The sequence below is a fragment of the Sarcophilus harrisii genome, chromosome 1 (assembly GCF_902635505.1).
Source record: "Sarcophilus harrisii chromosome 1, mSarHar1.11, whole genome shotgun sequence".
Classification (NCBI taxonomy): domain Eukaryota; kingdom Metazoa; phylum Chordata; class Mammalia; order Dasyuromorphia; family Dasyuridae; genus Sarcophilus; species Sarcophilus harrisii.
The window spans coordinates 623,363,349-623,379,596 of NC_045426.1; the positions used below are offsets into that span (position 1 = coordinate 623,363,349).

Sequence of the window (16,248 nt, forward strand, 5' to 3'; positions counted from 1 at the left end):
ATCCTTGCTCTGTTAGCTACTCTTGGACTTTGAAGTTACCTCTCTAGGTCTATTTCCTCATGTGAAAAACCAGAAACAGATGATCTCTGATACCCTTTCTAGCTGTCAAGTCAACGCTCCCATTCACCATAAACTACCAAGTATCAGAGCTGGCATTTGGACCCAAGGCTATGTTCCCCTCTCACTATAGTTGAAAGTTGGAAGTAAATCTCAATGGCCATCTGAATTTATCCATATACAAAAGAAACCCTCACTATAACAATTTTAATAATTTTTAATATATAAATATAAATAAAATATAAAAATAATTTTAAAAATAAATATAAATTAAATTAAAAAAAAATAAAACCTAGTCAGCTTCATCAACAAAGAGACATTCACAGCTTCCTACAGAAGTTCTAATTCTTGAAATTAGTGTCTAAACTGGACGCTTGACAGCTTCTACCTATTACTGCTCTTGAGCAGCTAGGATGCTAGGGAGAGGTCCTGCTGTTATTCAGCTGTTTCATTCATGTCCAACACTCTGTGACCCAGTGTGGGGTTTTCTTGGAGAAGACACTGTCATGGTTTACCCTTTCCTTCTCCAGCTTCATTTACAGAATAGGTCACTGAAGCAAACAGGGTTAGGTGACCTTGTCCAGAGTCACACCCAGCTAGTATCTGAGGCTGGATTTCAACTAAAATTCCAGTGCCTCTCCTGACTGCCACTAGGAAAGATCCTAGATGCAGGCCATTATCCTTTCATCTTCTCCACTTCAGCCTACATTCCCCATTCCCCCCCCCCCAAAAAAAGGGTCATTTAGCTCAAGGGGAGACCTTGGCCCTTCTCCTCCTCCTCCTCCTAGTCTCAAATTCTTTTAAGAAGTTCTGAAAATTGAGCAAAGAATGCAGATTACCTCGGCTTGCCAAAGCCAAGAGGGATGTATTTCTTTAAACCTGATGCATTTATTACAAAGACTCCCACCCACTGGAAGTGGGGCGTGACAGATAACAGTCTGTTTGTGGTCTCATGTCCACTGAAAGGAGTTCAAAAGTTTCTGAGACACTAGGAGACTTACAGCAAATCGAGTTAAGATGTAGGCACCAGCTCCAGTTCCCATTCCAATCACACTTTTCAGTCTGTAGGAAGAAAACAAATGCCCCCCAAAGGGAACAAGAGGACCTCTTGTTAAATGGGCCCGAAAAACCCACAAATAACAAAAGCCCAGTTTCTGCTCTAGTTACCTGCCCCCTTCTGATGAGGTCAGGTTTATTCTGAGTTGACAGCTAGCTCAACAGCCACAATGGTATGCTATCCAAATAGCAAAACACTCTCCTCTCCCCCAAACAAATCAGCTTTGTAACTAGACAGGGTACCATGACCTCTCTATCACTATGGCTTCATGCCCTTCCTTCTCTGCCTCCCAATTTTCTGAAAGCTAGAGTCTGTGACATTTACTGGAATGACTATTTACAACCCAGCATCTTTCACTCAGGAAGAGTGACTCTGTGCTTGATGGCCATTGCTAGTGGGTGTAAGAAAAAGGCGCTGGGATCTATAGGGTATCAAGTAAGAGAATGGATGAAAAAACTGCACAAAAATTCTGTAAGAAGGAAACAGTCTTCAATCAAATAACAAGTGAGAAGAAAGCAAGTGGGAAGAGACAAACACGAAGGGACCATTTCTACTCAAAAGCAAGATGCTAATCCATCCAGGCTAGAGGCTGGAAGTGAGGGAGATTACCCTTACTGCTACCCTTTCATTCCTCCATGTTCTGCCAGTCTCTCAGCCCTGTAATGGCCTAATTTCCTTCCCTACCACGTCTTTCAATAAATGCCTTCTCCTCTATATGGGGTTCTTCTGCTCCCCTTCTCTTACTATCATTGCTGTCTTAACATGCATGAAGTACTGTGTACACAGTAGATACTAAATTTTGGTTACTTGGACACCTCCTATTATCTACAAACTATATTCCTACACTCCCAGGTGACTGGACACAATGGAAAGAAATTAAGCTGCCTGAATTATATGAAGCAAATTTTTTGTGCCATTTGCCAATTTATTTCTTTTTAAAAATTTATAGAATAGTTAAGAAATAAATATAAAAGATGACATGATGTACATAAAATGAGCCTGTACACAAATGTACACCTACTTTCAAGGTCCAAAACCCATCTCTACATCCATGTGCCTCTGGAAGAAAAAGGATTAAAACTTAAGGCACCAAAAGACAAAAGATATTTTCTACCACTAACACATTTGTTGTGCTTACCCAAACTGGTGGAGAATTCCAGGAATCATTTCAGCCAATTGATCCATAGAGGGATACATGTACCTGTGGGAAGAAAGAGTATTATCCAATAACAAGCCCAGTCACCCAAAGCAAAACACTTCACCCCAATCTGACTCAGTTTCCTCATCTGTAAAATAAGCAGGTTGAACTAGATGCTTTCTAAGGTCTCCTCTGGCCCTGTCTCTGAGGCTGCTCTACCTGCAGAAGCAGCAGAAAATCAGACTCTGAAACTAACTTCAGTCACAGTGGGAAGCTTAATCATATGGGCCTGGAATATAAGACTTAGTTAGGAGGAGGAGGATGGTGGGGGTGGTGATGTTTGACATCATGTTTTAGGAAGAATACTGACAAAATGGAATACATTCGGAGGTGGGGAAAGGATGGTAAAGAGCAAGACCCAAACATCCAAGAATAAGTGGAAAGAGCTGGCAAATTTTTAAATTGGAAAAGACTCAGGGGGAAGATGAAATATTGTTTTCACATATTTGAAGAGGGAGTAGTCTTTTTCAACTTGGCCCTGGTGGGCAGAACTAGTCTGAAGCTGCAGAGCGATGGATTTTAGCTCAATAGAAAGAAAAAGCAATAACAAGAGAACTCCAAAGGGGCACTAACTGGCCTCCAAAATCGGAGACCTCCCCCCTGGAGATTTTAGAAGGCAGAGGCTAGAGGATCATTCCTGAGAGCTGTAGAAAGGAGAATGCCTATTCTTCTGGTCAAGTTGCATACTCTCAATATGCCAGGAAATATCTCTTACAGAAGAAGAAACTGAAAGCTCAGAGAAAAAGTGATTTATCTAAGAAATGAAGCCAGGTTTCAAACCATGAAAAAATATTCTTTAGGGCCCAGCTATTTAAATTGTCAGTTGAACTCCACATGAAATCACAAAACTGAATGTGGAGGTCGCAAAATTATCATTTATTATCAGTAATAATATACCAATTTTTTATGTACTTAAGTCACACAAAAATTTCTTAATTGAAAAGGATTTGCAAATGGAAAAAATTTAAGAAACCTTGCTTTAGAGTAGTCCTAGGGAAGGAATTCCATGAGACAATGGTAACCCCAAACTGTTTCAAAAAGGCCTTTCTGAGTGAAAGCTACTAAGCTAGCAAGTCAAATGGTTCTAGTGTCCCAAAGGTAGATTTACTGACCACTTATTACTTTAACAGCTGGTTAATAATTAACTAAGTCCTTGCTTTTTCAATAGCCTTTTCATTTCAATTACTTGGTCAGCATGAGTTCCATCTCTTTATGAGTTAAGGAATAAATGCCCATTTCTAATGATATCAGAATCCCATTTTTAATCCCTTAAGCACTGAGCTGCTCTTCCTCCCCCCACCACTATCTCATTATTTGATCATATAATCAGAAGGGGGCTGGGAAAGAAGATGGCCTCTAAGAGATCAGTCTCTAACAGTGGTGAGCTCCCTCTGTACATTTCCATCTGCCTAGAAAATTGAAAGGGTAATACAATAATGTGGTAGAGAAAAATCATGTTGTTTTAAGTCCCAAAGACTTTTGATAATAATTAAATTACAGGCGTAGTCCATTCCATGTGGCAGAATGGAAGGGCTATTCTACTAAAAAGAATTTTACTCTACTGAAAAAACTCAGGTAGCTGGGTTTTCCATCCCAGGTCTGCCATTAACTGAGTTGTAAAGCATTATTAGGCAGGTCATTTTCCTTCCTCTGGGTTTTAATTTGCTTATTCAAGTTTAAAAAGCTTTTATGAAATGTCTATTCTATATCAAGCACTGTTAGGTGTGGAAATACAGTCCCTGCTCTCGAGGAGCTTATATTCTTTTTTCAGGAGAAGATGAGACAACATTTACCCATATCAGGAAATACAAAATATATTCAAAAGGCAAAGGAAATCTTGAGGAAAAGAGATGCTAACAATTAAGGGAATCAGAAAAGGCCCAAACTGTAGAGAAATGAAGGTTGAGGCTGCAGAATCAGTAACTGTGCTGAAATGAAGGAGAGCCCCTTAGATCATCATGGAAGTACCTGCTAGGACCTTTCTTATCACTTTCTCCCTCTGTACCCCATATCTCACCAAACTGTTGGAACTGGAACCTGAGAAATGCCTATAATGCAGTCAATTTCCATTACTGGAAAAGCTGTCCCAGCTTTATCAACAAATTTGGGCCTTGGATAATTCACTATTTTATATTTGGGTCTCAGTTTCTTCCAATTATAAAAAAGAGGAGAGAAAACATGACCTTAAAGGACTCCTCCTAATTTAAGTTCATCAAATCTAATCTCTGCATTTTGCAAATTAAGGAAATAATGACTAACATTTATAATATATGATTTCAATGTAAAGGCATACAGTGCTAAGCACTTTGCTATTATCTCATTTGATCTTCCTAACAACCCACAAAAGCTATTATTATCCCCATTTTACAGATAAGAAAGCTGAGGTAGAAGTCATGATTGTCACACATCTAATTAGGTGTCTGAGGCCACCTTTGAACCCATCTTTCTACGGACTAAATCACCAAGGTGCTCCAAATGAAAAATAGTAACTCAGAGACGAATTGCTAACATTTGCTCTTCGTCACTGTCATCCCTTTTTCATCTCTTTAAACTTTTATTTCTCTCCCTCTTGTATCTTTACCCCAGGTCTAATATAGTGCATTAGAAAGGATTGGAAATCGAGAGAATATGAGTTTTACCTTGGCTTGGCCACTTAATACTTTACTGTCAGGTCCCTTCATCTCTCCTCAGCGTCCCCATTTGACAAATAAGGGAAGAAAGACGTGGGACAGATGTTCACTAATGTCCCTTTCTAAATCTAAATTCATGACCCTAAGATTGAGTATTGTTTCAATCCTAACATTAGCTGAAAAGACTTCATTTGGAGTCAAAGAACATGCATCTTTTCAACACTTACCCCACAGGAAAGGATGCTGCTCCATCCTGTTGCCCTGGAGCATCCACATGGCAGACAGCAAAATGCTGGGTGATCTCCTGCATGTCTTCTGAATTGAAGAGGGGGTTGTAGCAGGTTTTGTCTGTAGAATGGAAAGAAAAAAGGGGAGGAAAGAGTTAATTTTACATGATCTGAGGCACACTTCTCTTCCTGCTCATACCAAGCAGGAGATTGAGATGGATAGATTACTACACCTACAGTCACCGAATTACAGAACTGACACTTAGAAATCACCAGACTTTGAATCTTTAAAAACTCTTTATCATGCAGCCTCCCCTTTGGTAGATAATAGGCATTCTTTGAATGCCTCTATCAGAAAAGCAACCCGTTCAAAAGCTGGACAGCTCCATTATTAGGAAATACCTCTTTAGTTAGACTAAGTTCAAACCTTCACTAGTCCTAGGTCTGCCCTCAGGATTAATGTCAGATTCTCCCACCCAAATAACACCACTCAGATTAAATTATGTTCAATATCTTTATTATGTTAAATTCTGTTAAATAATGATAGCTAACAATTATTATGTTCAATATCTTTACTATGTTAAATTCTATTAATAATGATAGCTAACAATTATACAATAAGTTTACAAGCAGCACTTAAGTATTTCATTAGCCTTACAACAAGCCTGGGAAATGGATATTATTTTAAAGGAAACCAGGATAAAGAGAGATTATGGAGCTTGCCCAGGATCACTCAGCTAGTATCTGAAATGGGATTCAGTATTCCACGTTCTATCCATGGCCCCTCCCAGACTGTAGTTGTTTGTCCTTTGGGAGATGAAGCCATGATTTGCAAGTAAATTGGAATGAAGTGCTGGAAGGGCTGTGCAAGGTCACCTGCCTCACTTTCCCCTCCAAAGCTATCTGGGTCCAGTGACAAAATATGGATCATGGGAGATGGCCCTGGAGGTTGGGTCCTCATCTTTGAGTTCAACAGGCAATGGCTGAACAAATTGTGGTATATGAAGGTAATGAAATATTATTCTATTAAAAAAAAAAAAAAAAAAAAAAAAAAGCTTAAAAATCTGACTTTAGAAAGACCTGGATTTTCAGGAATTGATGCTGAGCAAAAGCAGCAGAACCAGGAATACATTGTACACAATAACAGCAAGAATGTGTAATGATCAACTATGAAAGATCTGGTTCTTCTTAGAGGTTCGGTGATCTAAAGCAATTCCAATAGACTTTGGACAGAAAATGCCATCTGCATCCAGTAAAAGTACTAAGGAGACTGAATGTAAAATCAAGCCATGCTATGTTTACTTCTTTTTTTAGGGTTGTTTTTTTTTCTTTGCCATGGCTTTTCCCTTTTGTTGTGATTTTTCTCTCCCAACAAGATTTACAAATCAATGGGTACTAAAATTAATTAACTAAAATTAATTGAAAAAAATTAATGTCAATATTTAACCTATATTGTATTACTTGCTATCTAGGGGAGAGGGATAGGGAGAAAGGAATGAGAAAAATTTACAACACAAGATTTTGCAAGGGTGAATGTTGATGGTTTTTTCCCTCTTTTTAATCTTATTTTTCTCATGCAGCATGATAAATGTGAAAATATGTTTAGAAGAATTGCATATGGTTTAATCTATACTGTATTATTTTGTATCTAGGAAAGGGAGAGTGAGGGGAAAGGAGGGAGAAAAATTTGGAACACAAGGTTTTGCAAGGGTGAATGTTGAAAACTATTCTTGTATGTATTTTTGAAAATAAAAGCTATTATAAAAAAGAAAATAAAAAGCTATTAAAATGCAATCGGGAAATATTTAGCAAAATTAATTTTTAAAAATGACATAAAAATAAAAGTTGTATCAGGCAGGAACAAACTAGCAGACAGAAAAGACTCTGAAGAGAGTTCTAGAAACAGATTGTGCTTTTTTGTTTGGAGAATCAGCCTGGATGAAGAGAAACAGCCATCAGAGGGGCAGCTGTCTGAGAATGAGGGTTTTTTCCCCTCCTTGAGGCAATTGGGGTTAAGTGATATGCCAAGGGTTAAGCAACTAGGAAGTGGTAAGTGTCTTGAGACCAAATTTGAACTTGGGTCCTACTGACTTCAGAGCTGGTGTTCTATCCACTGTACCACTTAGCTGCCTGGATAATGAGGAGTTTTGTTGTCTTTCCCCCAATCATACTAAAGCTTATGAGGGTTGTAGTCTGAAGTGATTAAGAAGCACCCAGATAAAGTCATTAATGCTAGAAATTTGGTAATTCAACAAATGAGATTATTCCTTTTACCATGGCTCACCAAATAAGATTCATTCCACTCTCTGGTCTGGCATTCAAAGCTTTTACACCACCGCTCTAAATTATCTTTCCAATATTTATGTCCTACTACCTTTATTCCCTAACTAGTTGTCTCCCAACCAAATTTCTCCAGCCTCCAAGACCTTTTTGTTACCACTACTGCTTTAATCTTTGTCTTCTGAAAGAGAACCGATCCCACAAAATCCCTTTCAAACTGCCACCTCTTTCATAAAGTCTTCCTTGAAGGAGTGGTCCCCAACTCTAGGCCCAAGGGGCTCATGGATAGACTTCCTAGAGTTTGTGAATTTGGATGGGAAAACAGCTTTATTTTATTATCCGGATGAAATTGAATACTTCCTTTAAATATTGTTTTAAAAGCATCATTCTGAACAGGAAGGTCCAGCGTCACAAGACTAGACTCCAGTCTAGTCAAGAACCCTTACCTTACCCCTAATTTCCCATAGATGGTTACTGTATTCCCTTTGCTATCAGCTACTTGTATAAATAATCAGTCTTAGCTCACATTCTAGCTCACACACTAGATTAAAAACTCCTTGAGAGCTAACTCTTAGGAAAAGTTATAATTAAGGTATAATGGGGACAATTAAGTGTCATGGTGGATAGATTTTGAGGTCTGGAATCAGGAATACTCATATTCCCAACTTCAAAGCTGGTCTCAGACACTTAGTTGTTATGTGAGCTTGGAAAAGTGACATAGCAGTTTGCTTCAGTTTCCTCATCTGTAAAATCAGCCAAAGAAGGAAACCATTCTAATACCTTTTCTAAGAAAATCCCAAATGAGGTAACAAAGAATCAGACATGACTGAAAACAAATGAATAACACCACCACATTCACTAGATTTTATCAGACCCAAATGTCAAATTTTTTCTTTTAAATTCATTTTCCTTATTTCTAAGATGAGGATCATGATACTGCCCCAATAGGATTGTTATGTTGCCACAATGGAGGTTAAAGCATAACATAAATGTTAAAATTATTATTTTATTATTAATAAAACATCTATTGAGTTACATTTGAACTCCAGCAGAAGACAAGAGAGCTTATTGTACTTCCACTATATGTCTCCCATACAGTAGGAAGTAATAATTCAATTACAGAATACCGAGAACTCTCAAAGCCACACCATTTGTAGCACTGCTATTCGGAGAAGACCAGATTTTAAAAGAATACAAACTTCCTCTTACTATTTTCTCCTTCCTGGAGAGGGACAAGCCTCCGATTCTCAGAATGACTGAATCTCACACAGCTGGAAGGACCCTTACAGGTCACCTAATCCATCCCCTATATGAACACAACAAGACCTCCTTGGAAGACCCTCAGGATGGGGAGCCCATCCTTTCTGGAGCAGACCACTTGTGGACAGTGCCAGTTACAAGAATGTTGGTCTTGGTATCCAGCCAGAAGCTTGAGTTTTTGCAACTATGTATCCACTGCTCCAAGTTCTGGAGCCAAGAGCAACAAAGTTAATCTCTCTCCCTCAAAACAGCCCTTTAAAAAACTGGTAAACAGCTGTCATGATTATTCTATCCCCCTTTCCTCAGACCAAATAACCTCAGTTCCTTCTACTGGTCCTCATGACAGGATCCCCATTCTCATCACCCTAATTGTTGCTGAAACGATGAGCCAGCTGCCCTGTGGAGATAGTGCTGCTCAGCCTTTTTTCTCAGCTGTGTGACTCTTTGTAACCCCATGTGGGGTTTTTATAGCAAAATACTGGAATAGTTTGTCACTTTCTACTACAATTCTGTGCCAGAGAATAACATTCAACAGAGTCACAGGTTTAGAGCCAGAATGAGCCACAGGGATGGCTACTTCATAAAAAAGAAAGTGGACATTCATAGTTACATGCCCAATACCAGAAGCTAGAACATTTAGCCTGGTACTGGATCCCTCCCCCCCTTCTCCCATCACACTGCTGTTCCTCCTCTGATGGACTCTGGCCGGGGCAGCAGATCAGGGAGCCAGTTCATCCCCTCTGTGGCTCGGGACAATAACTCTCTCAATGCAGAATAACAATTTTCCTTGATTTCCAAACAACTGACTAGGCAACTTACGGTTCATGCCAATGTCATGATACGTGAGGATGGCAGGACGGTTCCCCTTCGGGGTTCCACAAACGGTGACATGAACTGAGCCATGTAAAGTCTCAATGTCCTGCTCCTGTGAAAAAACAAAAACAAAAATACTTTTCACAAAGAGCTTTCACGACTGGACAGGTGTTATGGCTGCTGGCAATCCTATCAGCAGGCTGGCAAAGCCTTAAGAATTATCTCCATGTTCTTCACTCATACCAAAATAAACTCAGGTCATACCAAGGAATGAATGGGAATTTATTCTCTACCGAAGAAATATAGCTTTCTCATTGTGATCCAAGCTGTGTCTCTTAAAAAAATCTGCGTACCTTCCTAGTATCATGCACACCACCAGGTCAAGGCTTCTTTTCAGCACCATTCTGAACCTTATGATAATCATAAGATCATAAATCCAGAGCTGGAAGAGATCTTAAGGTCACCGAGTTATTTTATAACAAAGACAAGAAATTGCTCCATTTTCATTTCCCTCTGGGATCCTCAGTTTCCCTCAAATCTCAATTCAAGTACCACTGCTCCCTTGTAAAGTCTTTCTCGCCTTCTTTCAGATCCAATCCCTTTATAGATAGTTCTCACTTTACATAAAATTCACATTATGCAATTGTATAAAGAATTCTGAAAGAAATATATATTCCCAAAAAAAACCCCTATGTTAACTTTTCTGTACAGTACCATCCTGCCTTTCAACTTAGCATTCTGCTCACTTCCCTACCACCAAAAAAAAAAAAAAAAAAGCTTAAAATCCCTCCAAGTGAAAAGCTTTGGCCATTGCCCCAAATCAGGGAACTCAGATTAAGAACTCTGCGCAGAGAAAGGAAACCCTTGTCTTGCTCCACCCACCCGCCTGTGTATTTTCTTCTGCTGTCCATCTTGGGTAGTAGCTCAGGAGTGTCCCTGGCCCCCAGTGTCTCCCATCTTCTCCTGTCTGTGTCTGTGTCCACCCCAAGTGTTCTTCCCCTGGGTTGTGGCAGGTCCCAGCTCCTGAATGTTCCTCCTCCTGCTCTAGCTTCTCCATCTCCAGCTCTTGAAAAAAAGTGACAGCAATCTCCCTAAAAAGGGTGCTTGGCTCCTTTCCTCGTAGTCCATAAGGGCAAATTCACATACATAAAAATCCCTTTATGTAGAAGACTGAGGAACGTTCACTTACATAAAGTGAGAACAGTCTATGTTTGGTAAAGTGCATATCTGCATGTCTTTCCTCTCTATATAATGTCAGCTTCCTGAAGGCAAACATTTTCATTTTGATTTCTATGTACTAGCCTGGTTATCTGGTAGGCACTTAATAAACGCTTACTGAATGATTCATTGATCAAATTCCCACAGGTAGGGAGCTGCATGTTGGACTGTGCTTGCAAAATCAACACTCTTCAACATGCAGTGCTGGGGGCTAGAATCCATGTTTTGTGAAGATAAGTCCATTGCAATATGGATATGTATCAGATGGCTTGCTATCTTGGGTGAGAACAGGGAGAAGGGAAAGGAAGGAGAAATATCTGGATCTCAAAATCTTACAAAGAGGAATGTTGAAAACTTTATGTGCAATTGGGAAAAAATAAAATACTATTAAGGGAAAAAAAAGTCCATTGCTCTGCCTGCTACCATATTGCCTTATGCTTTTATTATGCACTTACTATCTGTACTAGCACTGTATAAAGACAGGAAAAGATATGATCTGCCCTCAAGGAGCTTACAATGGTGGAGACAATATGCAAACAACTACCTATAATATAGGATAAATTGAGTAAACTGGAGGTAACTGAAGGAACGGGCCTGGCTTCATTGATTGCTAAGGCAGCCTCTGGACCAGTCACTCAATCCACACAGATTTCAAGGCTGGGCCCAGCACATTATCCGAGCCAGATGCTGGCACAATGGCCCAGTGTTGGACAACGATATTCTTCATTGTCTCCTGACTTCCGAGGACCCTCCCTCCTGCAGATGTGTACGTCCCTATCCAAAAATAGAACAGAAAGTCAAGCAGAAGGGGACTTAACTGTGCAGGGTATGGTTGCAGTGTTTGTAGGAAGAACCCAAGTGGTTTAGTCTCTTTACCTTTACAATGGGGATAACAGACAAGATGATGACGAAGGTCCCCTGTACCCAACTTAATTTTAATGTTTATTAAGTGCACACTAAGTAAGATAATGAATGCTGATTGGGAACTGAGGATAAGAGCCAAGAACTTAAGATTTGTCCTTGGGGGTCTCCCAAACTTACTTCTTGGGGAGCTGGGGGTGGGTGGGTGGATTCATGTGGCTGTCAATTGTCATGGACAGAACCAACAAGCATTAGGGGGCAAGACTTGAAAATGCATGCCTTTCTGGCTCTCGGCAGTAATAGGTACTCAATCAGGATCACACTTAGTAGAAGGTAGGCTTGGTGAGGGCAAAGATCAGCTTGCCTTTTTTTTGTTTCTCAAGCACCTGAGCATGCTGTCTTGCACTGCTGGTGTTCAATAAAGACTTACTGAACTGAGGCAAATCACATTTTATCCTTTATCCATAACCTGCCCTATATTCTCTCCTTTATACCTCAGCCACATTAATATTCCTCATGTACACCTTATTACCCATCATCTGCTTTACCCATTCTCTCCTTTACATCACAGTTACATTAATATTCTCGTGTAAACCTCAAAAGGAGCTCATGAAAGGCAGTTAAGTAGAAAGTCACACACAAGTCAGGAAGTTAAGTTGTGTCCAACTCTTAAGTGACCCCATCTGGTAAGTCAAGAAGGCATAAATTCAAATTCTGTTCAGGTACTTAATAGGTATCTATATGAGCAAGTCACTACATGTAATGGGGACAATAGCAGCACCTAAGCTCCAATATTTGTAATACTCTTTACAAACCTTAAAGCACTATAAAAATACTAATCTTCTCTATGGCTGCCCCAGAACCTACAATATTCAAAGACTCAAAAGAGCTACTAGTATGTTAAATGGCTCTACAATCAAAGTTATTTAGAAACACAAAAATAAAAATAACATACGATGAGAAAAGATACTGAATTAAAATTTTAAATTTTAAGGAAAATTAACTCTCCTAGACCCCCTTTCCCCAAAGTGGGCAATGTTCAAGTAAGAACTTTTTGCCTCATTTCTTGCATGGAGATTCTCAAAGGTTATGTAAATAAAATATAATGGGGCTACCAATCTGGAATCAGCTTTGAGGATGGGGCAACTAATGCCATGTGTTCTCATTGAGCATCTCACCTCAGAACAAGGGCTCATCACCAGAAGGTTGACCATGAAGGAGTCAACACACAAGCCACACCATCTCAAAGACTGTCTATGAAAACCCAACCTAGCTCAAGTAGAGGAAATTTTACCACCAGATTAAATCATGGATCCTAGAAGTATTCAGGTAAGAGGATACATAACTCTGAGATCATTGTTTTAATTAAAAAACCTTCAAGGATTCCCCATTGCCCACCTAATAACATTCAAACTCAGTTTCCTCATCTGAATACCGTTCTCCTCCCAAGGTTAATAAAAGGATAAAATAACATTTATAAAACACTTTAAAGCTCTTCATAAAAACTCATTATCATTAAAGAAATTCTAACTATTATTTAAGATTCTCAACAGTCTGACCTTTCCATAACACTCTGCATTCTTAACTCATTCTACTGCCATCTCCACACACTTTTCACTTTGGTCAAATTAGAACTAATTTTGGTCTAGTCATCTAAGAAATTCTATGATCTCCCATATTCAAATTTTCTCAGTATGCTATTCCTTAAGAATCGAACAATAAGCATTTATTAATTGTTCACCATGTGCCAGGTACTATACAAAAATGTTAGAAACCTTGCCCTCAAGGGGTTTTTACTCTTTACAAATAGTCTGTCCAACTAACCATTATTTAACTCTTTTTTAGGTCGAATTTTAAATCTGCTTTTAAAAAATCATCTCCGTTTTCTCGTGCAACAAGATAATTCTATAAATATGTATGTTATATATATATAACCATGTTTAACATATCATATACTGGATCACTTGCCATCTAGGGGAGGAGGTTGGGGGGGTGGAGAGAATTGGAACACAAAGTTTTGCAAGGGTCAATGTTGAAAAATGATCTTTGCATATGTTTTGAAAATAAAAATCTTCAATTAAAAAAAAAAAGAATCATTTCCAAATTCACTTCACAGGGTAAAGGAAGAAGGCAAAGAAAACTCAACTTTTTCTACCCTCTACCCCACAAGGTAGTCTAATGAAAACTTGGACCTCTTCCAAAATTATATTTTTAAATGCACATAATAAAATACATAGTATTACAAAGGAAACCATACATATATCAATTCATTTTTTTCCCACAGGCTCCTAATCCCAAAGGAAGGCTTTCTGTATCCTGAGAGCCAAATTTTTTTTTTCCTTTTCCAAGTGGTACTTTGCATCTCACTGATGTACTTGTGTTTATTTTGTTTTGAAAAAATTTTGAAATAGATAAGCCATTGGTTAATTTGATTTAAAATGAAGAAAACCAAATATTCACTACCAAAAATGAAAGGGTGAAATCATCACCAATGAAGGTTTTCATTAGGAAATATTTTGCCCAATTATGCCAATAAATTTGAAAATCTGATCAAAATTGATATTTTATGAAGATATATGTTATCTAAATTAACAGCTCAGGAAAAAGAATACCTAAATCACTCCATCTTAGAAAAGAAAATTGAACAAGTCATTTATAAATTTTCTAAAAAAAAAACAAAACACTTCCCTGGGTCAGATGGGTTCACAAAGAATTTTATCAAATGTTTAAAGAACAACTAATTCCAATGCTATATCAATTATTTGGGAAAATGGGCAAAGCCCTACAATTTTTTAATGACACAAATATGATACTGATGCCTAAACCAGGAAGAGCTAAAACAGAGAAAAAAATTACAAGCCAATTTCTGTAATAAATAAATTTTTAAAAATTCTAACAATGATTATAGCAATATATCACAAGGATTATACACAATGAACGGGTAGGATTTATATCAGGAAGTCAGGTCTGGTTCTGTATTAGTAAACTATCAGCATAATTGACCTTATCAATAACAAACACAATAGAAATCATATGATTATCTCGATAGATGCTGAAAAAGTTTTTGACAAAATATAGCATCCCTTTCTAATTTAAAATCACTAGAAAGCAAAAGAATAGAATGTCCCTTAAAATGATCAGTATCTACCAAAAATCATCATCAAGCATTATCTCAATAGAAATAAACTAGAAGCCTACCTAGTAAGATCAAGGTTCACATGAAGCAAGGATGCCCATTATCACCACTGTTATTCAATATAGTACAAGAAATGTTAACTATTCCAATAAGTGAAGAAAAAGAAATAGAAAGAATTGGAAGAGACAATAAGAAAACAAAACTCATTCTTTGAAGATGATATATTAAGAGAAACCTAAAGAATGAACTAAAAACTACCTGAAATAATTAACAACTTCAGCAGAATTTCAAGGTATAAGGTAAATCCACATAAATCATCAGCATTTCTTTATATGACCAACAACCTTAAAGCCCAAAATCAAATCTAAACAACTGGAAAAACATTGCTTGCTCATGGGTAGACCAAGCCAATATAATAAAAATGACAATTCTAACCAAGTTAATTTACTTATTCCGTGCCATATCAAACTACCAAATAATTTTAGTTAGAAAAAAATAACAAAATAAGAATAGCAAGGGAATTTATGAAAAAAATACAAAGCAAGGTGACGTAATAACAGTAGTAATGATATAGTGTTTGATAAGCACAAAGAATATCTGGCAAAAACTTCTGGGAAAATTGGGGAACAACAGGGCCCCAACCAACATCACATACTATACACCAAGATGAGGTCAAAATGGGTGTATGGTTTAGATATAAAAGGAGACACCATAAGCAAATGAGAAGAGCAAGAAATAATATATGTCAGATCTAAAAGAATTCATGACCAAAGAAGCGATAGAGATCATTACAAAATGTAGAATAGCTAATTTTGATTATATTAAATTTTAAAACTTTTATACAAACAAAACCAATGGCATCCAGATTAGAAAGAAAGCCAGGAAACAACAATTTTTTGTTATCAACTGTCTCTCATAAAGGCCTTATTTCTCAAAAAAAAAAAAAAAAAAATGGAGAACCAGATCAAATTTATAAGAATACAAGCCATTTCCCAATTAATAATGGTTAAACGATATGAACAAGCAGTTTTCAGATTAAAAAAAATCAAAGCTGCTATATAAGACATATGAAATGTTCTAAATCACTTTTGATTAAAAAAATACTAATTAAAATAACTCTTGAGATACTACCTCACACTCATCAGATAGATTAATATGACTAAAAAGGAAAGTGAAATTGTTGGAGAGGATGTGGGAAAATTGACACCAAATGCGCTATTGGTAAAGGTGTGAACTGATCCAACCATTCTGGACAGCAATTGGAAACTTCATCCAAAGGGCAACCAAACTGCATATACCCTTTGATCCAGCAATACCACCACTAGGTCTATATTCCAAACAGATCATAGAAAAGGATCTACATGTGCAAAAATACTTATAGCAGCCCTTTTCATGGTGGCAAAATATTGGAAACTAAGAGAATACCATCAATTGGGAAACTGTAGTAAATGAATATAATGGAATATTATTGTGCAATAAAAAATGAACAAATTTCAGAAAAATCTGAAGAA

The 16,248-nt window shown here is 37.7% G+C and overlaps 1 protein-coding gene across 1 annotated transcript in view; it reads right to left on the bottom strand.

Moving 5' to 3' along the window:
• NDRG1 (N-myc downstream regulated 1) overlaps positions 1-16,248 on the bottom strand; it is a 75,411-nt gene that overhangs the window by 24,642 nt on the left and 34,521 nt on the right. Inside the window, exons 4-7 of the mRNA XM_012541831.3 lie at positions 9,529-9,634; positions 5,170-5,290; positions 2,253-2,315; positions 1,059-1,119 (exon numbers count right to left, since the gene is read on the bottom strand). Coding sequence (XP_012397285.1) covers positions 1,059-1,119; positions 2,253-2,315; positions 5,170-5,290; positions 9,529-9,634 — 351 coding nt within the window. The remainder of the gene's footprint in view (positions 1-1,058; positions 1,120-2,252; positions 2,316-5,169; positions 5,291-9,528; positions 9,635-16,248) is intronic.